This window comes from Chaetodon trifascialis, chromosome 21 (assembly GCF_039877785.1).
Source record: "Chaetodon trifascialis isolate fChaTrf1 chromosome 21, fChaTrf1.hap1, whole genome shotgun sequence".
NCBI classification, from domain to species: Eukaryota; Metazoa; Chordata; class Actinopteri; order Chaetodontiformes; family Chaetodontidae; genus Chaetodon; species Chaetodon trifascialis.
Window position 1 is genome coordinate 18,325,730 of NC_092076.1, and position 26,996 is coordinate 18,352,725.

The 26,996-nt window shown below is 44.9% G+C and overlaps 1 protein-coding gene across 1 annotated transcript in view; it reads left to right on the forward strand.

Moving 5' to 3' along the window:
* Window positions 1-25,920, forward strand: part of spata20 (spermatogenesis associated 20) — a 33,367-nt gene extending 7,447 nt beyond the window's left edge. The window contains exons 13-16 of the mRNA XM_070991150.1: window positions 4,858-5,066; window positions 9,528-9,727; window positions 12,131-12,211; window positions 24,897-25,920. Of these exons, the coding sequence (XP_070847251.1) occupies window positions 4,858-5,066; window positions 9,528-9,727; window positions 12,131-12,211; window positions 24,897-25,091 (685 nt within the window). The 3' untranslated portion in view covers window positions 25,092-25,920. The remainder of the gene's footprint in view (window positions 1-4,857; window positions 5,067-9,527; window positions 9,728-12,130; window positions 12,212-24,896) is intronic.
* Window positions 25,921-26,996: the final 1,076 nt, after the last annotated feature.

Sequence of the window (26,996 nt, forward strand, 5' to 3'; positions counted from 1 at the left end):
GAGATTTAAAGGTCCTGAATGCCTTTTTATCTCAATCAGCTTGTTGTTGTGATGTGAATGATGATCCTATGAGAACACAGCACTTTCTATGAAAGGGAGTGTTGGTTATTGCACTTTATAGATTCCTGTGTTTGTGTTTTTTCTGTGCTCTTCTGAGTGATTCGAACTCAGCTGCGGTCATTTGCAAAGATGTGATGGCGCACAGGATGTGATGTCGCATGACATTTGAATTGTCAGTTGTGGGGTTGTCAAGCAAACCTGATCAGCACACCACAAGCAGTCCTCAGGAGTTTTGAGTGTTAATCTCTAAATAAATATAATGAATAGGTTTGCAGGGGTTCTTAAGTGCGCCATGTCATGGCCCACGTCATTAGTTTTCTATCACGACAGTGTGTCTGCACTGTGTCTAGAAAAGATAAGTAGTGAGAATGAAACTGCACAAATGTCACTTGTATGTATGCATTATGGAGAGGTTAGAATTTCTGGTGAATTGTAGGACCTTCAGTCTTTTGTTGTTGGATAAAGCTTGTCCAGGTTTATCCTCGTTAGAGACAAAGCAAACAAGAGCTGATTTGATTTTGTGTTGGGAGGGTGTTGTCCGCAGCCCCGGATCAGGGAGGGAGTCAGTGTCTTGATTGGTGGCAGATCAGAAGGGCTAAAAGAACCTGGCTTCTCTGGCAAGCCTCCTGCTTCTAAACCCTGACATACTGTCAATGTCCAAATACTTCCATGATGAAATATTAAAGAAGCTGACACAAGATCCCAAAATAGGATTCCACTTAGCATAACTAAATGATGCTTCTCTTGTTTTGAAGCGTATCTTAACTGTGTGTCAACGCTGTGTGTGTCAAAGTGTATTCTGCTAACTTCAACAAAAAATTTCAACCTGTATGGTTTCACCCATATCCACATGCTGTAAGTCTTCTTTCCTGACTTTGCTAGCACATTGCTACTTTTCCTGGTGCTGTACTGCCGCTTGTTCATCAGTAGAATAATGAGAAACGACTGACAGGAATGTGCATGCACGTCTGTATATGCGAAATACAAAGCAGGGACCCACTTATCCTAACATTGCTCCATAGTGCCACAAAAAGTCAGAAACTGGTGAGTCATGCCTAGAAAGATGTCCCTTTCTGGCACTGAGACAGGAAAGCATTCATATTCACTTAACTCAGAGATTGAAGAAATAATGTCGCAATTTTTGGAAGTGGGAGTTTTACTTACAGTACAGGGTCAGGAGGCAGTCTTTCTGTGCTGGGATGACTGTTTATACGCCAACAGGAAACAAGGCTATTGGGATAAATCAGGTTATGGCAGGAAATCAGAGAACATGTTCACATGCATCGCAGTAACCTGGTTACTGCAAAACTGCATTTACATGCACGGGTCAGTAATTAGATTGCTGCTGTAACCTTTATCATACTGCATATTTGAAACAAGATTGGCCATATATAAAGTGGATTATAGATGCCTGTTGAATGGCATATGAGGTTGAAGGGCTTTTTCCCAGTCAGACCTTTGGACTGACACAGTGAGAGGAGGGGCTCTGTGGGGGGGAGAATAGTGGGTTACACTGGGAATGTTCAGAACATCAACACAGACTCGCACAAACATACCGCTCCAGGTGTCCTCATTCCACGGGCCAGCCCCATGCCCTAGTTACCATGAATGATCGAGTGTGAAATGCCACCGAATCAGCAGAAAAAAATGCCAGGAGACGCACAACACCCGTGATAAAATGGATACAGTTTTTAACACAAGCATGAACAGATACACACTAAACACTCTGGCCTTGTTCCACGGCTTCTGTCTCATTCATAATTGTCCATTTCAGGACAGTGTCAGCATTAGGAATGCTTATCAAGGCCCTTTTCTCAGACCTGGTTTAGTTTCCATACATGGGTAAAGCACATATGGACCATGGGCCAATGAGGTAGGTGAGAATACCTGAGTTAATAGGCTGTGGAGGTGTTGAGGAGCTGATGCTGTGGAATTTCTGTGGCCCTTGCCTGACACTGGATGATTGAGTGGACCAGAGGGTGTCCTGAGAATGAACAGTGAAACAGTGGCAAGGTCCCAGTGGCACACTGGTGATGTTGACTCATTCTTACTTGATTTGTCAACATGTCTGGTCACATGCCAGCTGTGCTGCACTGCATTTACCAGTGATTACTTGTCATTAGAGATTCTTTGGTAATAAATGTCTGCAGGTTGTTTTGCTCTGTCAGTTACAACCAGTTTCTTCAATTAATTTCACAGAAACGATTGTTTCTGCTGGAAAGTATAGGAACACCAGAGCAAGTATGTGGTAATCTGAGTGTGCCGTGTTATCACAAAACCATTGGCATTAATCTGGTGTAATAACAGCCTCTAATCTTCTGAATGAAGATGCTGTGTGAATGCTTCCCACAAGATTTTGGAACCTGGCTGCTCCCGTTCAACCACACTAGCATTAGTGAGGTCAACCACTGATGTTGGTGTTCCAGTTCATCCACAAACAGGGAAAACCATGTCTTTATGGACCTGGCTTAGTCATGTTGAAACAGGAAGAGGCCTTTTCCGAGCTGTTGCCACCAAGTCGGAGGCACACTGTTGTCTAGAATATTATTACAGGATGTAGCTTTAACATTTCCCATAAATGGAACCAGGGGGCTTAGCCAAAATCGTGATTTACAGCTCTAAACCAGAAAGACTTCAAACACTTCAAACATAGTCGTGATTGGCAAATACTCAAGAACAATCGTGCATTCGTTGGGCTGTGGATTTACTCCACATTTGGTGCACTAGCGAGTATTGACAGCATGTTGGAAGGTCCACAATTAGATGACGTGATACGTAACGAGACAAAGAGGGAACTCTCTCTGGGTACCTTATAGTTTCTCTCTTCGTTTCCCATCTTTCCTCTCCTATTATTTTCTTACGTGACATTATTTTGTGTTATTTCATGTGTAACAGCACAGCGTACTAGTTAAACGATACATTCAGTAGCACAAGCAAGCATATTAAATTATTCTCCAACATAAAGGTCACTGCTGTTGTAAAAATAATGGGAGTCGATGTGTTTATGTGACCCCTGTCACCCCAATAGGTTTCTCCCTCTAAGCTTTATTCAGGGGCAAGTGAAGTAGCTCGTGTGTGAGAGGACCATTATGAAGCTATTATTATAAAACTGTCTCCGAGTGCTATGATACGGGAGACTGACAAGGCGTTTTATCTTTGCTCTCAGGGAAATGAGTCGTTTAACACGCACTGTTGAAGGTGTGAATGAAAAGGCTGTTAAGTATTTCTGAAAGGCTTCTACCTTTTTGTGTGGCAGCGACGCCCTCTTGGAGTCTTTTCATCCCTGTGGCTGGAGTCACCTCAGCCAGATGACATGTCGCTGTGTGAGAGGTGGAGGTATTCAAAAAGAGCTGTGATGATCTTGGTGAGAACCAAGACAAGAAAAGTTCTGCTCCTGTGTAATAAGAAGTAAAATTTCATTAAAACAAATTTGAAATTTGACACAACTGCAGCTCTCGCTGGCCGCGGTTGTGATGGGTGTTTTCTACTCTCCGACCACATGGGAGCAGTAGTGAGCCTATTACACATTGGCGCACCAGAACAGGGCGAAAAGATGCTACACTCGGAAACTTACATGGACGAGCAGCACAAATGAGACATTTATGCTTTATCTGAAGGGATTTCAAGCAAAATGTTTCAGTTTTACAAGAGAAAAGACATAATGAAGACTTATTGGTTCATTTGGTGAATGCCGTTCTGATTAACTTACCGCCTCTGATAACGAGCTCCTCACAGCTGCCTCCCAAAGCTCGTCTATTGAACTTGTGATCATCAGGTTAAATTTCATTTGTCATGATGTCAAAGTCTGAGTACTTTCTTCCCCTTTGGATTTGCATTAAATTCACCCTGTCCTGTCCAGTGCAAGAGTACAGTCAACCTCTGTCTGCCAGTCTGGCGCAGATATCACTCCTGACACCCCCCCCCACCCCCCAATGTTGTCATGCATTTCATCTCCTTTAAAGCCTCCTCCTGTTTTCAGCCTCTTGACCACCAGCCATCAGCCTGGCCTGATGCAGCACTATCTGGCTTCCTGTCACCGTCAGTCCTCCTGCACTTACCCAGCCGGGGTGCCATTGTGGGAACTAGAGGTGGGGGGCGGTGTGGGAGGCCAGAGGGGTCCTGTTGTTGGGGTGTAAACACAAGTGACAGAGAACAGGTTCTGAAATTGAGGCAGATTGACATAGACAGAAAACTCGAGGTGCAGAGTGGATTTGGAAGTGAAATAAAGTAAGTTTAAATGAAAGGATAAACATTTTTAAAGTTACCTGGAAGAGGATAGAGGGAGAGGCGCGGCACGCTGATGCTCCAGCAACATCTAACAGTCAACAGATTTGTCTAATTACAGTCCTGCTTCACTCGAAACTTCACAGACTCTGTGTGCATGTATAAATGTCCCTTGATGCCTTCTACAGTAAGAGAAGCTCGGAGAAGGAAGATGAGTAGTTTCACATGGAGAAAAAATGCTCCAGGGAGAGATTATACTCAGCCTGCGATGTGTATCGTAATATGGCTCTGCACTGTCACACAATTCCTTCTGGCTTTTTGTGGTCTACCTTTCAAGCCATTCCTTCTGGGTTTCTACACTGTCTTGATAGAAATCATGGCTTGATCTTCCTCAGGATGCAGTTGCTGTGTAAAAGATGGGGGTGGGTCGGCGGGGAAGGCAAGAACTAGTTCACCAACTGTAACACATCTCTGCTTTCTCACACTGATCTTTCAATAAATTCTTCATGAAAACCATCCTCATCTTCCCACATCTCTGACTTTTCATCTCCCTTCTCCCACCGCGTTCTCCAGATTTCCACCCATCTCTGGCTTCCTGGACGACTACGCCTTCATCATTTGCGGCCTCCTGGACCTGTACGAGGCCACACTGCACGCGCCGTGGCTGCAGTGGGCGGAGGAGCTGCAGCTCAGGCAGGACGAGCTGTTCTTGGATGAGCAGGGCGGAGGCTACTTCTGCAGCGACCCCAGCGACAGCACGGTGCTGCTGCAACTCAAAGAGGGTGAGGGATGGATACGCTGATATATGAGCAGATATCACCAGTCTAGATCTTGAAACAAACTAATTTTTCCCCTGATACTAATAATATTACCTGCTTTGTTGTTACATTGTTGTTACCCCTCCTTGGTTCTGGTGCACAGCTTGACAATGGCATGAGTCCCCCTCATACCGCTGATTGGCTAATCATTTGTGGCCCTCACCCACACTCATTGGATCAATTACTCTTTCAACCGAGAAACTGCTGTTGCGTGTCATGATGCCAGAAGAATCAATCAACTTGGTGTAGTGGGATTCAAAAGTGTTGACCCGGGCGATGGATGAATAGGTTGCAAATGAAAGATGAGAGCAGACAAATACCTGCCCTGTCCACCTCCAGTGAAGTGCAGCCATCTCTCAACTTGAACTTCTCTGCCACGAAAGCACTCAAAGGCTGATTCTCTTATTCCTCAGCCACTTTGATCATCGTACCTGTGGAAGCCATCTCCACTCTGTCTCTTAGAGCAGTGGTTCCCAACCTTTTTTCCTCGAAGCCCCCCTTGCCTGTGTCCAAGACAAGCCAGGCCCCCCCCCCCAGCCCCAACTCGTACCTGCACACACGCACTAAAAGAATAAAGTGATTAATTACAAGCTTTTATTTGCAAAAATAAAAGAAGTGATAAATAGATTAATGAATTTAAATATGTTTTAGTTTGGACTCTGCAGAGTTTTGATTATCCAATTGGGCGTGTTATTAGGATTTTAGGAATTTAATTGCACAAATATAATTTTGGTAACCTCACAACCGACAAAACTGTGCGCACCCCCAGTGACCTCTGGCTCCCCCCAGTGGGGCGTGTGGACCCCAGGTTGGGAACCACTGTCTTAGTCCATCTGCCTTTGACTGATTGAAACAGCATTTTAACATCATCCTGGATTTTTTTTTTATATGTTGCTGCATTTTCTTTCTTTGTGTCCTTTGCTTTCCTCAGACCTTGACTTTCAGGTATAATGTTCCTCATCATCAACAGAAACAATGGATTGTTACCAAACCATCATTTTTAATTTTAGATGGCAGTATTGATTGGACTGTTGGTCACTGGCCCACTGCTTTGGTCCAGACTGAAATATCATAACATCTATTGGATGGATTGCCATGAAATTTTGAGTCATTCATAGTGCCACCGTGATGTTGACATTTATAGTGGATAGACTAAATGTCTCACCGATGGCCTGGATTTCTATTCGTTTTGGTACACACATTCATGTTGTGAATTTACCTTGGGGATGAATAAAGTATCTATCTATCTATCTATCTATCTATCTATCTATCTATCTATCTATCTATCTATCTATCTATCTATCTATCTATCTATCTATCTATCTATCCATCCATCCATCCATCCATCCATCCATCCATCCATCCATCCATCCATCCATCCATCCATCCATCCATCCATCCATCCATCCATCCATCCATCCATCGTCTCCTCAGTATGAATTTCTAATAATATGACCAAATACCAGCTGTACTTTGTGTTTCGTGCTAATTAGCCAATTTAGCACACAAACACATAAAACTAAGATGGTGAACGTGGTAAACATTATATGAGCTAAACATCAACACGTTAGCATTGTGATTTTGAGCATGTTAGCATGTTCACATTAGCAATCAGCTCAGCACAGCCTCACAGAGCCGCTAGCATGGCTATAGTTCTCTGTATGTCTGTAACGAGCTAAAATCGGTAAAACAATGAGCTGTACCAATTTAATTTACAAATAATAACATCTTTTTTTCAATAAGTAGAAGATGAAATGTTGCAAAGCTACATTACCTCACAATGTCTGGCTAGCAGAGTGCTTTTGGATCAAGGGATTGATGGGATGGAAGTATAAATGGGTCTGACCTTGAAGTGCATGGCAGCTCCTCTTCAGCTGCCAGTCCACTCCTCCAGCTGACGGCTGCTGGCAGTTCAGAGAAGCTGACGCCTTGTCGACATGCAGACGTTCACCTTTGATCTGTCAGGTCAGAATTTCCAGTCTGGGTCTCGTTGTTGCCTTTTTCCTTTTGCAACCATTTATTTTTTATTAACGGCTTATATTGATATTCTTCTTGTCATCTCTACTCGTGTAATATCTCTCTCATAATACATTATTTGCTGCCATTAGGCTGGTCTTCCCCCCTTTTTCTTCATGGATCTCACACCTTTTTTCTTTCCATTACAGCATGTATGTGTATTTTTGGAAATTGTGAGTTGCCTTGGTTTTTGGTCTTGGCTTTGGTCGTTCTCTTTGTGGTAAGAAACTCATTTATGCGCGTGCAATCTCCAGAGATTGAAACTTATTAAACTGTTGATTTGGTCAGTTTCAGAGCGGCAAGCTTGAAAAAGGCACTAAGCTATTCCTCATGTGTTACCATTTAACCTCTGCGTAAGAAACAACAAACAAACTCCAAACTGAGAATTCTATCTGGAAGATTGTCACTTCCAGTGTTCCAGATGACACCGTTCCATATTTTTTATTTTTTTTTTCACATAAAAAGTATCCACACACAAACTCATGTGCCTGTGACAGATCACTTGGTGCAAATAGTTCAGACAGGAGCAGGGTACCACAGATGGGCGGGCGAACAGGCAAAAAGCTAATAGTTATTCTTGTTAAGATCTGTTGACAGATCAGAGATGATGGTTCCGTATGCGTGCGAGCTGTGTGTGTGCGGGACTGCCCGTCTCCACGCTGTCACACCTACATCGGTGTGTGTTTATCGGAGCTGACGTGTGAGAGGTTTCTCATCTGAGAGGATTGACTGTGCCATTATGGTGGCGGCTCCGTGTAGGGTTGAAGCCCATTAGTGACGCTACAGCCGCTGCACTGTGGACGCCTGTCCCAGCAGCGTGGCCTGTCACTATAAGACAGATTACCACACCGCCCTGCCACTCTGCATCATACAGCCCTGCCACACTCCCCTGTGTGTGTTTCCTTTGGAGCAGTAGGGTTAAAATGATATGCAGTAGCACAAAGTGTGAGTTCAGATATTTTTTGTCTCCTGTGGTGTTTTATAAAGCCCAAAAAGTTCAATATTAAATGAATAAAAAGACATTATGAAATAACAATCAGATTAATATATTGTGTAAAATATATGAATGAACCAACAATGTGTGATAGAATGGAAAAAGTTCTTAAAACTCAGCTTTAGATGATGAAATGTTGATTCATTGTTTGTTTTCATGCTGACTGAACTTAATTGGACAGCATTTTTTAATTCATTGTAGGCAAAGATACAAAAAAATAAGATGGATAAAATAATATCTTGTGCATCGAGTTTTAAAAATCTTAAATTATTTCACAAATTATTGTTATATTGATATGTTTTCCATTGTTAATTAATGTGATTATTATTTTTTCATTTAATATTGAAGACATTGGAGCCCCGGAGTGTATTTGTGCGGTGTGTGTGTATGTGTTCCTGGGTTAGTCTGTCATTGCTTTGCGTGACTTTCATTAGTCTGTTTTTCATGTGTGTGTGAGTGTGTGTGTGTGTTTGGAGGTAGTTTTGTCATGGCTGTGTATGTATATGACCTCCTTCCATGGCGCTCTTTAGGAAGAGAGATGTGTGAAATGTGGAGAGTGGATAGACCTGCTCGCTCAACCTCTGTGTGTGTTTATGGTGTGTGTGTGTGTGTGTGTGTTGTGTGTGTGTGTGTATGTCAAACTTCTTGCCATGGGGCTGAGGAGAGCTGAAACATACTGCAGGATACAATCAAATTATTTCTGCAGTTTAGTCATGCATGGATGCTCATGTGCCTCTATATGTGATTTTAAATTCATGGTTGTCATAAAATATATTGTATATACAGCGTACAGTAGTGTGTGTGTGTGTGTGTGTGTGTGTGTGTGTGTGTGTGTGTGTGTGTGTGTGTGTGTGTGTGTGTGTGTGTGTGTGTGTGTGGTATTTTTAGTTTTTACTTAAAATTGCAGTTTGACTTCAAAGCAAAAGTCTCTCTCTCATACACACACTCACACACACTCACACTCTCAGAGTCAGAGCATTGCTGAGAAGCAGACACGTTGCGAGGTCATGGGTTATGAGAAGATCACCTCCAGGTTCTCATTGGACACTGATAAGAGATAAGGACCAATCACTTAACAGGGCTAAGTCATGAGGTCATTTGTTAGTCCCATCACATCACGCCACACATGAGACACTCTGGCATGCTTGGCAGAATGTTTTGGACCAGAGGCATCACATTTGATTTCTGTCTCATTAACAAGTACAGACACAGTATCTGCTGTGCGCCCATCTTATTACACACATACATCTGTTTGACATGTGACTACTACCTTGTGTAGCTGTAGCTAAGTTGCTTCTTGAAATGATTTGCCTCTTTGTAAAGGTATATTCAGTCTAGTTTGTGTGCTGCCAGTCTAAGACTTTAACTCTCAGCATTGTAAAAGTGTTGTGTGTCTTTCTGTGTGTGTCTCTCAGACCAGGACGGAGCAGAGCCCAGTGCTAACTCAGTGTCGGCGTCCAATCTCCTGCGTCTGTCTCACTACACTGGAAGACAGGAGTGGCTCCAGAGGTCCCAGAAGCTACTGACAGCCTTCTCTGACCGTCTGACCAGGGTCCCCATAGCGCTGCCTGAAATGGTCCGGGCTCTTATGGCCCAGCACTACACGCTTAAACAGGTTATCAATCTGCTACTTTACTTTTTATCTGTGTTAACGCACATTAAAGGATTTTCTTCAGAGGGACACAGAAATCAAACAAAAGGTTTTAACCAGTGGTCCAAATTTGTTTGACTGTTATTGTTAAGCCCTGGCTTTCTGTGGTGAGCCCTCAAGGCTTGCTTTGCTTGGGGAGTGGGTGTGTTTACCTGGCTGTTAGCCTGAAATCGTTTTCATGTCCACCCACTGCAGTAAGTGTTTCGCCTTGCCTGACAAATCGTGCGAGCACAAGCGACATCGCATTCACCAGCAAGAACTGAACCACAGAATACACAGCAGCTGAACAAAAGCTGAGGAGAGGCCGGTGAAACAATGAACATCACCATATTGGCTTTGCTGACTCACTGTTATTATCAATGAGCATGCACTGAAGGGCTACAGCAGGCCACAGCGCTCCAGAGAACTAAGTTCTTTTAACAGTGAACCATTATATCTCTTCTGTAAGTAAATGTTTGATTTGAATGCTAGATATTTTACTTCCTCTACTCCTGTATGATTCATAGCAGATCTAACATACTGCAGGCTTGAAATGCAACTGAGAAAAGAAATCAGCCAGATTCTGGTGTAACACTACTGTACGGTGAGACGACAGCAAGTTATAAAACCTGTCACACCACAACGTAAAGAAAAGGAAAAGAAAATCAAACACAGCTGGCTGGTAAACAGAAGTGAGTGAGGGGCGCAGCTATGCCTACCGGTCTGATGGCGGCTCAAGGTTCTTGGCCTTCGCGTCAGCGTCCTCTCTCGGTTTTTCAAACAGCCCGCGCTCTCCTGAGCGGACCAGCCCCGTCGTGCTGACAAAGTCAGGAGTTCAGGGTAAGAGAGAGAGAGATGGATCCCTGGAAGCAGGTGGTGAGGTGTCCATGGCGCTTCTAAACTTTAAAGCTAAACGACCGTCTTCACAGTGGAAGATGTTCCGCGGCCACCAGATGTGTGCTGAGCACTGACATCCGTTGAGTGTGTGGCGATTCAGTCTCTCGCACAGCGTCTTCCAGGTGTGTCAGATAAGCAATCACCAGTTTGCGCCAACCGACTTGACCGCAGGTGACGTCACAATAACCATGGTAACAGCTGCGCATCACATGTAAACACAGCCGGCTCCAACCAAAAAAAAATAGAAAGGAAAGAAAGACCTAACCTGTGTCTGTAACGCTACTTCAGAACTTACGACGGGCACTATTCCAATATTGAGTGGTACACTCCTAATTATGATGAACAAATAAAAATTCATGTTACACTTGCTGTTAGGATCAAGCATCATGTAAAGGCTATAAATTATACACCATGGTTCAAAAGTTTGGAATAGTCTGCCAGAAAAGCTTCTGAATGGTCTTGTTTGCAGAAGAGCTCATGTTATACACATGGAGAACAAATCGCTGTACAGTGGCTCAGGCAGACTGATGATTGAAGGGCAGAGAGAGACACCGATGCCTCTGAGCAACAGTTCAATAGGAATAAAAGAAATGACCAGTCATTGGTAAAAGAAACTGGAAGCTTAGCATCAAAATCTGTCACACAGGAGCAGCTTCCTGTTTCAGGGCAAGTACACATTAATGCCTGTAGCAAGCTGGGTGAGCACTGTTGGGACTGGATCACTGAATATCAGCTGAACATATTATAGACTGACAAATCACAGCCTACTCAATCTACCCACTAAGTAGACTGCAGAGGGTTAGAGCCAATTACACCATTGTGGTTCACTTATGATCAAGGATGCTTTTCTGGGCTGAAAAACAAATTCAGAATTGTATTTTTGTTTGCAGTGAGACAGGTCATCTGAGGACAGCGGCTCCATCAGCTGCACACTCAACCCCTGGACACACAGACTCCCAAAATCTCCCTGTTTTTTTACAGCCGTCATGCATTTAATGGCTTATTTGAGCTGTTTGGCCTCAGTTATATAAATCAGTTTTGAAATATTAACACCCTCAGTTAGCCTGAAACCACCGAAACCAACATAGTAGCACAGCAGGAGTTTCCCCAAAGTTTCTCGGCCACCCTCAGAAAACTTACAGCTGAAGGCGTGTGCTGTGCAATCAGAGGAACAGAGACGGCAGAACCGGAGCGAGGAAGGGATCGTTAGCCTCCTATCGTCTCGTGTGACCTGCGGAGGATGGATCGAGGCTGCGGGGCGAGGGTAACAAGCTCAGGGGCGAGGCAGTCCCAGGGAAAACACCTGCCTCCCTTGTTACTGCTACAAACACAGCACTGACCTCTTTCACTTCCTCCCTCTCTCCCCTCCTCTGATGTGTCACCTTTCCCCTCTTATTTCACTCTATTCATATTCTTTCATCTCGTTATTTCTGTCCTCTCCCATCTTCCCTTTCTTTCACATTTTCACCACTTTTTATTTATTTCTTTTAGATCGTGATCTGTGGCCAGAAGGATGCCCCAGACACCACAAGTCTTCTAGCAACAGTCAACTCCCTCTTCCTACCACATAAGGTAAGTGTGTGTGAAAGAGTGATGCATCGTCTCTGACAAGCGTACGTGTCATCAGTCCCTAAAGCGACCTGAAGAGCAAAATTCAAATTGGAGCACGTAGACATGCATTCATTTACTCGAGCATCGGTACCTTGACAGCGGCAGCAGATTCCCAGTAACCTTTGAAACATGAACGCACGCACACTCACACACGCACAGATGCAGAGTGAGACAAACCTACAGAGCCCGGGGTGTTGGCTGGTTTAAGTGCGGTTCTTTAAAGGTCAGCCTGAGCTCCTCTCGTCTCCACAGTGTACTAACTTCCCAGATATCTCTTTCCAGGCATTAGCCGACCTTAAAGCCCTTTCCTAACGTCTGGATGCCTAGTGGCTCTAAATCTTAACTCTGCAGTTGAAGAATTTCTTAGTGTGTGTTAGCGTGTGAGCTTTCCTGCCAGCCTCATGCAGCCTGTTTGTTATGAATTGGACAGCTGTCAGTCTGAGTCAGACTTTAACTTCAGCATGGGTAGCCAAGGCTGTCATATTTATGTGTTGGCCAAATTTCTCAGAGGTTTGGGTTCTCTTCAAGAGGTTGTAATTTAAAGGAATAAGTCAGTATTTCAGGAAACTAGCTTATTTAGCTTTGTTGCTGAGAATTAGATGAAAAAATTATCCCACTTATGTATGTCTGGTAAAAAAGAAGATAGTGCTCATGCTAAGTTGAGCTGAAAGCATGATTCCTGAAAGTTTCTTACACTTCGGCTCTTAAGATTCAGATTAAACAAATGGGATGTGATGGGTCAAATGAGCTTTAGCTTTAGGCAGATATATATTTTTTTAACCTTTGGACAGAGCCAGGCTATCTGTTTCACCCTGTATCCAACCTCTGTGCTAAGCTAAGCTAACCATCTGCTAGTTACGGATTCATGTACCATACAGACATTCGAGTGCTATCGCTTATCTTATCTAACTCTGAACAGAGAAGGGAAGTAGAATATTTCTGAAAATATTGAACTATTCCCAGTTCAGTCTGCAGCACAACAGCCAAACATGGCCAGTGGAATCGAGATTTGGACTTTTTCTGACCTTCGTCAGCAATTCATACATGAAGTGATGGGTGAGGACGAGCGCCGCCCAGAGTAAACTACATCCATCAGTGTGTGATGTTTTGCTTCTCTTGTCACTGGTTTATGCAGAACTGTTCATGAAGCTTCACGTGCTGTTCAAGTGGCTAAAAGTACCCTGACTGGGTAAGACTGCTCGCTGAGTTCTGTTTATTGGACCAGCCCGTAATCAAAATTACATCAGTAAATTAAAGCTGTGATTGTCCAGTGACACACACACACACACACACACACACACACACACACACACACACACACACACACACACACACACACACACACACACACACACACACACACACTCTCAACAGTGCCCTATTGAAATATAGATGAGCTGTGCAGGATCAGGCGGTGGCTGCAGTAACATCAGGCCATGACAGATCCCTGCAGAGAGACAGAGATCAGATAGAGCCATTATTAGGGTAGATCTATTATTAAAGGGGATGTATGTTATGTTATCACACCAATCCAGGACCAGTCACATGCTGCGCCTTATTACCATCAGGTTAATCATGTGGGGTTCTCTGGTGGGGAACCATCGTAGCGGTCTATAAGAAAATCTAAATATCAGAAGTGGGTTGGAAAGGATGTTGTGGCAGGATTATTTTTCAGTTGGATTTCTGATCCCTTGTATTTGTAGTATTTGCGGGTCATTTGTGTCTTCAGTCCAATTAACATCATGCAATTATCTATGTTATGCATCAGTTTCAAACTGGTAAGATTTCAGCCTGATTGAGGGCAGCATCTGCTCATGAATTATGAATTAATGGTGGAAACAAGAGGAATGGAGTTTTAAAGTTCTCACTGAAGGATGAGAGAAGAGATGATGGTGACCAGAGAAACACACTGGTCTTTACCACTGGGACCAATAAGATAGTAAATGAGAAAGCGATAGACACTTAGGCTAGAACTAGAGATGTGTGGCATGGAAATAAAGCAGACTTCACTTGAATTTTCTTTTCACTGAATGCAAAGAGGAAGCTCTGTGTGTATACAGTATATGTGTGTGTGTGTGTGTGTGTGTGTGTGTGTGTGTGTGTGTGTGTGTGTGTGTGTGTGTGTGTGTGTGTGTGCAGATGCCAGACCGAGAAAAGCATTCCTGGACCGGCCTGCCAGAGTGACACAACAGATCCAGATTTGGTTCTAATGAGCCTTCATTGAGCAGCGTGATGAAGGGAGGGATGGGAAAAGAGTAAATGAGACCGAGGAGGGGGAGAGAGTGTGTGAGCATGTGTGTGTCCAGATGTTATGAAAACAGCGGGTCATTAGTGGCAGAAGCAGCTATCTTGGCTCGGCTGAGATGTGATGATGCAGCACAAGACACACACGCACACACTCATTCTTGGGGATGAGACAGCCCACCCAGAGGAATAACATTGCTGCCTACAACAGCTGTAAGACACACACACACACACACACACACACACACACACACACACACACACATACACAAACAGGAGCAGGCACACGCACTTTCTGATGCAGTATTTCGGCAAGCGTGTACCCAAATAGCAACAGCTGCAACATGTAAACACACTCCGGTACACACACATGCATATGCAAATCACATGTGCATGCTCTGAATATGTGCACAGACATTACTGATGAGGTGAGAAAGGAGAGGGAGAAGAAAAAGTTGTGGCTATGGAAATGTGAAACAGATATCAGTGACATGTACGATCAGAGTTCCTGTATTCTACTTGATGTTCACACTTGTTTTCTTCTGTTGTTTCAACATATAATCTATCTGTAGTTATATTTGATGCTTAACATCATGTTTTCTGATTTCTACACTGAGTGGACTGTTGGCCTCGGTGAAGGGCTGTGCTCTGCCAGTGCCCTCCTCCTTTAATTAAATGATCAATTGATTGCCAGGAAGTTTAGTCTTTAGCAGTCAGTTACCGACTCCTGCTCCTTGGGTTTTGGCTGTTGAGCAAAACAAGCTATTTGAAGGCGTGACCCTGGGCTCTTGGAGACTGTAATTGGCACTCCTCACCATTTTCTGACATTTTATCCTCTGAAAGATTAATTCAGTTTTGAAATATGCTTTGCAATTAATTCCTGGTAGTAATCAAAAGATACTAACAGACACCTTGAGAGCGGCAGAAAAAACACAAGATTCAGTGATGGATAAGATGAACTGGAAGAAAAGTAATTAGGCTGGTGTAGAATGGGAATCAGAATGAGACAGATAAAGGATGAAGTGTGCGATGGAGTCAAGAAGAGGGTGAAACGCTGTGTGTAAGTGTGAAGGGTGGAAAGATGGAGGGATGTTAAATGAGATAAACGGGAGAAGTAGAGGGAAGAGTGAGTGAGGGGATTGTGCTCCACGTTACATTAGGTAGCTATGAGCAGAGAACATGTCTAATTTAAATCCAATTACTGCTCGCCTGTTTTCCCGGTTCGAGGCCGGCGTGCTCTAATTGTGCTGAATGAGGTGCTCAGAGCCCAACTCATGCTAATCTAAGCACACACACACACACACACACACACACACACACACACACACACACACACACACACACACGCGCGTTCTAAGATCTTCACTTCATTTAATTTATTTACTATTTAAATTCACCACAAGACTCCGAGCTTCTCGGCTCGGCCCAGCACTCACAGCTTCTGCTGCGCTTTTTGCTCCCTGGAATCAATTACGGCCCTAACAGTCTTACTGAAACATCACTTTTGATTATAATTGCTGCGATAAATTCTGCTTAATTTTTCTATTACACAGAAACATAGCTTGATTAGAGCCGGGTCGAGGTTTGTTGATTGTAGAGGCTGTGAAACTGTGAGAGGAACATGGCTAGAGATGCAGTCTCTCCAGCAGACTTTCCCTCCTCTCCCTCACATTCCTCATTCTCCTGCCCTGTGTGTGTGTGTGTGTGTGTGTGTGTGTGTGTGTGTGTGTTTATGATCTTTCTGGTAGGAGTCTATGTTTCTGCTCGTCTGCTCTCTGTGTCCCTCACATGGAGGTGTGAAATAATGCACAGCCTTTACTGTAAATCTGAAATGACACCATGACTAAAGGGCTGACTTGTATTTCTGAGCATCCCTATTGGATCATAGCATTGGATCATAGCATTGGTCCTTTTTCTGCTTTGGCCCCCCAGTTAGAACATTAGGACTTCTGCATTTGCTTGTTTTTTTTTCTGTCCAGGAACATCCCTGTCAGCGCAGTAACCTTTAGCTCCCAGCAGGAGTGCTGGGAGCTAAAGACCAAGAGTGACACTTGGATCTGCCTTGATTGTGGAGATTAGCAGTGCTCTGCTGCACCAGATTACCCCTATAGTATGTAAAAGTAGCATGTGGAACATTGGAACAGCTTTATTATTATTATTATCATTATTAATTATTATTATTATTATTGTTTTCTACCGATAGTTTGTTCACGTTAATGCAGCAACTGCAGCTTGATTTAAGCTGCATGGTGCTAGATCTCTTCCAGTCTGAATTATTAACAACCACAGAATTCATTCCAATCCTGAAAAATGACACTTTACTCTCAACCCCCCCAGCATTTCACTTTGGTTTTCTCCTTCTGTTTTTCTCTTTTGGCGTTTTATGGAACATGTTAACACAAGATGGAAAGCATTCAGCATGAATCATAATGATTTACATTAGCAGGATACACTTTTCTGTGTTCTCAAGGTTGTTCTGGTAATAAAGCAACAAAGCATCCTGGCAGGAGCGTTGACAGCGGTTCAAAGTATCAATTCCTGATTCCAGATTCACGTGTGTGGTCTTTTATGAGCTGAAGAATATTTTACAAGGACTGCAGTGCCCATTGTTGTTAGCCTGAATGCCTCATGTCGATGCTGCTTATTAATCAGCCTCAACTGTGATTTGCCCCCCCCCCCCCACAGTGTCTTCTTGTCTGTGTTATTAGAGTCAGACAATCACAGAGAGTAGGTGGTTTATCTCTGGAGTGCACTTAAGTGAGAAAGTTGAGTGGATGTGATGGGGAAAGGTGTCTGTGGCAAGTGTTAGGACGACTTCAAGATGCTGGTGTTCGCCAAAGTTGCTCGGGGCAGAGAAAGAAGGAGGTATTACAGGGATTTTGTAGGATTTAAGAAACGACATGGAAGGATTCCTTGAAGGAGATACGTGTAAGGAGACAAGTTAGCCATTTATTCCTGTTTCCATGCCCTTCTGCATCTTTCCCGCTCACATTTCCTCATGAGGAGGGAGAAAGCGGGACAGAGGATAGATAGGAGAGGTGACGCCAGGGAGGGGTATGGACTTTAAGAGCGGGTCCTTTTCAAAGCACCGGGAAATGACTGCAAATCCCTAACAAGACCTCAGACACATGGGAGAGTTAGCAGGGTGACAGGGAGGGCAAGCAGAGGGAGGGAAGGAAGGAGACGAGAGGAGATAGAGAGCGGAAACTAACGAGTGCTGGTGGCAGCACAGTGCAGAGGCGGATTAGAGCCAGGCAATCTCACACTCCTCCTCTGTGACCTTTGACCTCCCTCCCTTCAGTCGGCTGCCTCGTTACCCCTCCATTCCTTCCTCCCCTCCATCACAATCCCTCTGTTCTCTCATCAGAGGCTGCATGTGTGTGTGCAGTATTGGGTTCCAGGAATTGATTCCCTGCAAATGACCTGCTAAGTCCAATAACCAGTCAGGGAGCAGAACCCAGGCTGATTGACAGCTGTGGGAAAGGTCCCAGATGGTTCCTGTTGTGGCAAAGTGCTTCCCAGGCAGACTGTAATGCATTCAGATAGCCACTCATCCTCTGTCTCCTGCTTTCTCTCTCTAATTACGCACGCAACCGTGCTTTAAAATTCACTTCCACTGAGACTCTTAACGTTTATTTCACTCCATTGTTCCTGGAGTTGTTAATCTGAAATTTTACATATCCCACCATTGAGTGATTTTTTTCTTTTTTCCCCCTCATCTTTCTATCTGGTAATTCCACCATGTGCCGTGGTGCATCCATAAAGCTATGGGGGAGGTGTGTGTGCAGTGAGGCTCCAGCAGAGAGTGGACAGCTTTAGCGGTGTTGCCGGAGATATAATCCTCTCCCCGTGGTTGTATCTTGTCTGGACGTCTGCTGCTTTACGCTCCATGCTTATCCACATCTCAGCTTGGTAAATAAAACCCATGCTGAACCGATAAGATGCCTGTGCACATGCATTTACACAGACACACATGCACAGTTGCAGATGCTTATGTGTCTTCCTCAGTCTGTCGCTCTTTATCTGTATAGGCTGTGAATGTTTCCCTCTGATACAATCAGGGATGCATCAGGGCTTCACACGGTCTTCCAAGTTGACTTGAGTTTCTTTATTTCAAAATGTGACTTTTCCAGTTTGTATCTTCCCTGTGTATGTTCCCCATTTGGGGTAGAGATTGTAAAAACATTGTAAAAACATAAGACTGGTCTCAAGCCTTCATGGTAACTTTTATAAAGAACATTTTAAAAACTGGCCATAAATAGTGGAAACACTCGAATCGAAGCCAAAATCTCACTGGCAGTCGCAGTTAAGGAAAGCGGTTCTGAGCATTTTTGTTCGCTGACGGTGCCAAGACTCAATTTGCATTTAGACATTTCCACATCCTGGAGGACGGTCCATCGAAGAAGATCCTGCATCTTCTCTGAACTACATACACGTTCTGTACATGCAGTTGAGTGAGCACAGCCCAAACACCTCAGATCAGATGTGTTGTGTTCTTACTCGCTGCCTCTGTCCTGCCTGCTATATACCCACATACAGTACACTTAAACATCCTGTTTTGGCGTCCTTCATCATCTGCCTCATCACGGAAGCCAGGAGTGGCTGTGCTGATACTGCTGCTGCTGCGGTTACTCCTCAGTCTCTGTATCCGATGAGCCAATGGGAAGCGATGATCCAGATCGCTCTCCTCACTCTGCCATGGAGGACGGTGCCTTTCCTGAAAGGATTGAAGCATTGATAACCTACTGATCAACTCATCATTTATTTGTGATTGATTTGCAGTGAAACTCTTCAGAGCATTTAAGAGAAGATGCTAAAACAGTATTTCAACTTCAGTTTTCAATTTCCAGTCAAATTGCCACAAAATCAAACCTCTTAAAAAGACTGCAAACCTTCTGAAACATCAGCGCTTAATGCAGGATTAGTGATGTTTTCACTGCTGCAGACATGTTGAGAAACAACAGTTGATCCCAGAGTGTAGGCGACTAGTCTTTGACTGCAGCACCGGAGCTAAATCCCCAATCAGTGTCTCCCTGCGAAACTCGAGGGCTGCCTTTGTCTGTAGATGTGCCTGTCTGCATATCTATCAGGATGCAAACACCACAGTTTACTTCCTGGGTCGCATTCGACTGTCATGAAAAGACAGCATATGTTGATGCGCGCATACATTACTGTAGCATGAAATAACACGTGGGCTCGTGCGCAGATGACTCCTCAGTGTGATGTAACAGCCTTCATGGTCCAGCTGGTCGTCATTTCACACATGACATAAGACTCTGTTTCTCTACGCTGCCTAAGTTTACAGTTTCCTGTGATGATGCAGGGAAGAAAGCAGAATTTTTGATCTCATTTCCCATTCAGACCTGCTGTGTGACTGAGAGCTAATGAAACACCTCGAATGGAGTCCAGTCGTCTTTAATCTCACACGTTCCGACTCTTGTGCTTCTCAGGGGTTGTTACTGTTCATTGGCCTTTGAGCAGCTTGACCCAGACTGTGAAAGAATGACCACTGGAAGCAGGAGCCAGAATCTTTAGAAACAAAGGTTTTCCAGTGAGATAGCAGCAGTCAGAGGTTCTGGTTATTGGTATGATGTTGTCCTGAAATGTCAATTTCCTCTCTAACATTCCTCTATCATTAAACTGTTTGGCCATTCTGCCATCCGAAGACATGACATTTACTTCCAAGTCTGTACCATCTGGGACATTTAATAACCCTCATATGTCACATTTGATACCCTCAACATTTTTAGCCCGACCTGACTTTTATGACTTGAGCAAATGAGAACCCCCTTTCATCTTAAATGCAACATAAACTGATGAAGTATGTTGTCGGTGTGTCAGGGCCTGATTGAGGAGAGGGGCCGTTAATTCTGCTGAGGCCAAGGCGTCCTCACATCTCACTGCAGACGCTGGTGATTTAGTGGAGAGAGTCCTGTGGAGAGTCAGCAGCTGAGAACTGATGCTCGGCGTGTCAAAGCACAGAACACACCGCCGGAACAGGCTCGCCCACGTGCTCTGCTCAGGTCGGAAGATGCACAAGTCAGCACGTGTGTGTGTGTGTGTGTGTGTGTGTGTGTGTGTGTGTGTGTGTGTGTGTGTGTGTGTGTGTGTGTGTGTGTGTGTGTGTGTGTGTGTGTGTGTGTGTGTGTGTGTGTTTTCTGACCTTTATTTGAGCCTGGTAACAAGATGAATTAAAGGATATGAGTTGTACGGGAGTTGAGTTGGAGTGAAAGCAGATGATTCATTTGTGATATGTCATTTCATGCATGCGTATCAGTGTGTGTGAGAGCATGTGTGCAGGGATGTGTTACTCTGTGGGAGGAAGATTGTACGTGCGAGGGGGGTAAATGAGCCGGCTGGATCCATCCTATTCTAATTACTGCTTTATTTTCATCACCATTGTTATCACATTTGCATTTAGTATTTGAAGCAGAGTTGAGCGATAACATTATATTTACCACGAGACAATGTATAAACGTGCCCACATGGAGAGATTTTTCCATGCTGTTGATTCCATCACATCTAGTCCTTTTAATATTTCTGGGTCTATCAGGTTATTGTGGGCGATGCAGTCATTATGGATGATATTGTATGTTTGCATGATTTGTGCTGTATGCTTCATATTTTATCAGGTCTTGAATTCACTGTGTGGAACTAGACTGCAGCAGTGTAATATGTTCCATGAAGCCCGTGGACCTCATTCCTGTGTGTTTACGTTCATGCACTGAACCAAAAACACTCAAATATCATCGACTCATCAGCTGATCCAGACCAGAGCAAACAAACTTTTCCTTTTAGTCTTCTGTTCCAGCTATGAGATGTGCATTTTGGAGGTCAGCACATATGGGATCTATGTTAAGGTTAATTGAACTCTTCCTGCTGAACCTGGTGAAAAACAGTGTTGTGTGCACGGCTGTGTCTCAGGCAGCTGCCCGTGAAAGCACCGCTGCCTCTCTGGTGTTGACCTTTTAGTGTGATACGAGTGACACCTCGCTTCAAAATCTGTCGTACATGTTCAGCTGGGTAGAGATGTGGCAACTCTCCATGGAGGGCTTTCAACCCGATCAGTCAAATCTTCCAAAAAAAATCTCCATCCCTGTTTTTTCTCTGCCGCCCTCGCCTCCCCCTCCTCCCCTTCCTTTCTCGCCTGGCGAATATTCAGCTGAGCGAGTGAAGCCCATGTTGAAGTTGGTGTCAGCGACTGACCGACAGTGTGTGTGTGTCGCATGCGGCCTTGCTGCGCCGCCTCCCTCCATCACTCACAACATTTTGAGTGTGAACGTGTGTGTGTGTGTGTGTCTGTTTCTGTCCTGGGGCGGCGGTCCAGACACCAGGTTGTTATGATGACTGTGCAGGTCCATTCGTGTGTGTGTGTTGTGTATGTGTGTGCGTGTGAGAGAGACAAAATAGAGTGAGCGGGAAGAGGAAGTAAATCTCCTCATGCACGGCTGCACTCGGCACCATTCACAGCCGCCGTCACTCTTCCTCGTGTGTGACAGCGGCTCTCAAACATCGTGTGCTGGGTGTGTTCGTTGTGTTTCTTTGGCTCCACCTCGCCGGTCGTGGTCGGCCCACGAGTCACGTGCATTCCAGCTGGGCCACAAACCAGAGGGGGACCACACTCAAACAGCTTCTGAAGATGTGTGTGTGTGTGTGTGTTTGTGTGTTACTGTCAGCACAGGTACGCTGTGTTCTTTTAAAGTGTCTGAGCTTGACTGGTTTGGCAGGGTGAGAGAGGAGGAGTGGGAGGGAGCTGTCAGTGTAGGGACATTTAACGGGTGGGAGATGTGTGTTAATGTGTGTGTGTGTGTGTGTTGGTGTGTGTTTGTTTCAGGGTTGCCCAGTGTATGAAGGGATTAACCTCGTGGGAGTTTGACTGTGCTCTCATGTGTAGCCAACTTTGCTGTCTGCACACACGCACACACACACACACACACACACACACACACACACACACACACACACACACACACACACACACACGCGCGCGCGCGCGCGCACACGCGTACACACGTTTTGCACAGACCACACACTTAGAATTCACTACATCACATTCACAAGCCTTGTATATACAATCACACATAATCTGTCTCCCTGTCTCTGTCACTTGCTCGCTTCCTCCATCGCTCTCCCACACACACGCACACGCACACACACATACACCCATCTCGTCCAGTCCTCAGGGGGGTGTGCGGATAGTGTTGTTGTGACACAGACAGACTACAGCGTGACCTTAAAGCCGAGGGTGCGTGGCTGGATGTGGTCTGGGCCCAGGGAGGGACTGCATGAGGCTGACAAGCCAAAACAAGAGTCAGGACAAGACAGGAAAAGGTTCATCTTGGCGGGGAAGTCCTCCTCCTGTCTCCATAGCAACAGTCACACTATTATGACCACATTCCATCACAGTCCTTGCCAGTCTTCCCCTGTGTGTGTGTGTGTGTGTGTGTGTGTGTGTGTGTGTGTGTGTGTGTGTGTGTGTGTGTGTGTGTGTGTGTGTGTGTGTGTGTGTGTGTGTGTGTGTGTATGTGTGTGTGTGTGTGTGTGTGTGTGTGTGTTTTAATGCCCCCAAAATGTTTCCAGCCAGCCCTCTACAGCACTCTGTGAGAATCCATAGTTTCCTGTGTTTCAGGGTTATTTATTCTCTGAGCTGTGTCTACAGGTGTTGCAGCTTCCCTGTAGAGAAGAAGATAAGATAAAGCAGCATCACTTCATCGTCCCGCGAGGAGGAATTTTATTTACCAGACGGCACATTTAGTAATAGAGGCACACAGACGTCACTGCTGTGGAGACGGTCTTCAGCGGCAGGAGCTGGGCAGCGTAACCACTTGGCATCAGAAGTGCAGATGGCTACTGGCACCGATGAGTGTCTAAATGGCTGAGCAGAGCCCTCGAGGCACATTGATACGGCGGGTGAATGAGAGCACGAGGCTCCTTTAGACGGGATGGAGAGGATGCAAACAGCTCTACATGATGGCGTGAGTGAATGGCTGGTGGTCCTACGGGGGCCAGAGGAGGAGTGTCTGCTCTGTGGACAGTGGTGTCTAATGGCCAAGGCTGGATCCAGGGTGAAGGCAGGGATATGCAGTCAGGGGTACCTGATGCCCCCTTCCCTTTTAGCTACTGGCACATGGGCACATAGTTTGATAGGAATTCTTTTGGTGCAGCCGGACTAGATGAGTTGACACAATACGTCTTTTGTCTTTATATCATCATTTGTTTGATGTTTCAATGCAGTAGGTGACATAAAGCTTTAAAAGTGTGTGTTCTGCAAGGTGGATTGAAATGATGGACACTTCCTGCTTCGTGTCCAGCTCTGATAATACATCAAGCCAGCAGTCGTCAGTGTTTGTGCACCCTTGACGCTTCCTGTTTGACCTTCCATCCACTATACACAACACGTCAGTCTTCTCCGGCTGAACTTCACCTGAGATGAGATGTATCGTCAGTCCTCTCTCCTCATGCTGTCTCTCTGTCTCCCCCTCTCCCCGCTTTTATCGCTTCTGTCAGCGTCCGTTGTTTATTTTGTCATCTCTCGCTCGGTTGTGAACCAGGGGTGGTGCCAGGCCAGAAGGAAATGACATGTGTTTGACAGGAAGCTTCCTCAGGGACGGACAGAGCAGCCCCCTTTAACTCCACTCGGCTGCCAGTCCAAGAGCACCAACAGATACAAAGATATGAATGATTTGTTTGGAGCGTGAACGGGCAGCAGTGCTGTGAATGTTCTGTTGAGTGTTGTTTTAGGAGGCTTATCTTGGTAATACTGCAAAGTTACATTCATGAAAAATAGAAAGTAATCACTATCGAAATGGCTCAGTCCGTTCCTGAGATGCTCTGATCCAAAACCTTTTAAAGACGTGAATATTAACCTCATCTTTAGTGACTGGACTGCTGCCATACAGAGTGAAAAAACATAAAACTGACAATCCAATCTCTCAAAACATCTCCAGAGGTAGTCACAAACCCATTTAGCTTATTAGGAGTAAAATGTAAATGCATTGCATCCTCGTTCTACTGAGAGCAGCTTTGCAAACCCGACTGCATGCAGATTGGTCTGGAGGCTGTACAGTAACAATCTGATTTATGGTATGGAGCCCTGAAACTGACAAGAAAATGGTTTTTCCCTCACCACCAATCAGCTGATGAAATATATTACATTTATTTTACACTTTTATTTTAGTTTTTGTCTTAGAAATTGTTTAATCGTCTAATAATTCCCCCATGTAACATTTCCAATTTCCCTAATTCTAATGTAATAATGAGATGAGTGCTTGTGTGAAACGTCAGTGGATCAGTCTGGAAACACTGGTGGTTAAATCTGAACCACAGTGGCAGTCTCCACCTTAAAAAAGCACAATAAGAAGTTTTGTCCTCCCTCGTTTACCCCTCCTTCCCTCTCTGGCAGGTCTTGATGCTCATTGATGACGATGCAGACAGCTTCCTGTGCCAGCGTCTGCCCGTTCTCTCCTCCATGTCCCAGCAGGATGGAGTCGCCACAGCCTACGTCTGCCAGGACTTCACCTGCTCTCTTCCTGTGACTGACTCCCAGGAGCTTCGGAGGCTGCTGCTGGACGGGACCGCGGGCACACAGGCAGAATGACGAACTGATATTTAATAAGAAGCACTCCTCTGATCTGTAGCCCTGGCCTAGCTTGTTTTTGCTGTTTTTGGCTAGTGAATGTGGCTTTGCCATAAAAAAAAAACGCCAATGCTTAAGAAGCCAGTAGAAAGTATTGGAATAGTTACAGTACCATGAGGTGAGTGGCCCTTCTGTCCTTCATTCCAGACCTGCAACACCAGCCTATTTTTTTATTAGCAAGACCAGCAAAGTATTACCTCAATATCAGCTCAAGTTTTTTTAGCAGCCTGTTGATCAACAGACCTATATTGAAATTCAGGTGTGTAAATGTCCTCATAAAGAAACATATGCACAGCAGCAGTAGCAGCCTCCTGAAAACCTGCAGCACTTTCACAAAATGTCCTGGCTTGACCGTTAGCCTACAAGGAGACTTTTACTAGACTATAACGTGAGACTGCTCAGGTGAATTGGACTGAGTGTAACTCCCAGATGACCCAGTCTGCTGTGTTATCCTGCTCCAGCCTTGTGTTTCAGCTCCCACATTCATGTCACATGGATCTGTCAGTGGAGGCCTGCATGCCTGTGCGTGTTTGAGTGTATAAAATGGGTTGGTTTGCAGGTTTTTATGTACGTAAATGTAAGCTTTATCTTGAGTGCATTCAGTTTCATTTGTAGTGGCAAGCTGCTCACTGAACATCTGCTCTCACCCTCCTTGACTCGTCTGTTATATGGGATTCAATGTAAGGATTCCTCTCCACAGCCGCACAGACTGTCTTATCTTGAGGTTTAGACGACGACGACGCACAGCATGTATACGCACAACCCTGAATAATAAAGAGATTTCCCTGAGAAGCAGTGTGGAGTTCATTTTTAGAATGGATGCTTGAGTGGGATCACTCAAATATGACTGAGAAAGTGCCTTAATTTAAGATGTTTTTTACTTGTTTTCAGCTTTTAGACTTCAGGAATAAATGACATGATACGTTGGATATTTTTTGTGACATTTTTACGATGTGTTCTTTCTCTCAGTCCAAGATGGGAAAAGTCCAGCAGGAACGGAGTGAATGTGTCCCAGCAGCCTCTCTGTCTGTTCTTTTGTACTATAAATATTCATCATACTCATCAGAGAAAACCCACTGTTGTGTATTCTTTTCCTCGCCTCTTCCCCCGGCAGGCTGGATGAAGGTAATGTAAACTGTGCGACTGTGTGTTGTAGCGAGAGTGTGTGTGTGTGTGTGTGTGAGGAGAGAGAGAGGGAGACAGATGGACTGCTGATGTTGACGCGAGGGAGTTTGTCTCGGAGGGTCCTGCTCTGGGCTCTGGAAGCGGAGGAGAAGAAAAGGCGAGAGGAGAAAGGCAGCAAGCGTGATGCTTCCTCCATGACAGCAGCAGCCTCGTATCCATTACTTTGCCCGAGAGGTTAAACGAATCGCCATCTCATCCACCAACCTCAAAGACACCTCCACCATCTGCACTTGTTTACTTTTGCTTTTCCCTCCTTTTCTCCCCCTCTTTACTTTTGTCTGCCAACCCCCCCTCCTCCTCTCCCTTTCAGACCTGGCGAGGGCCTTATTGCCTCAAGAAGGAGGGAAGTCATTTTGGCAGATGGCTGCTTCTGTGGAAGGAGAAGAAATTGCCAAAGAGGTAAACAGGGCCAGTAGGAGGAATATGAGGCGCAGAGACAGACAGGGAGAGGAGAGGAGAGGAGAGGAGAGGGATCACTCTGTTCCACTTTAGCTCTGTTGAGTCCCGACATCGCTTTTCTGAACCTGTCAGATAGTGTCATGCTTTTTGGCACTTTGGGGGCTGCTTTTTGTGCGTTTCCACCAAATTCCTCCACATTCTTATCTCCCCGTCCCTCCCTCTGTGTCTCACCCTATCATCTTCTGCCAGGTTGGGACCCTCTATCTTTGCTTTCAGTACCTC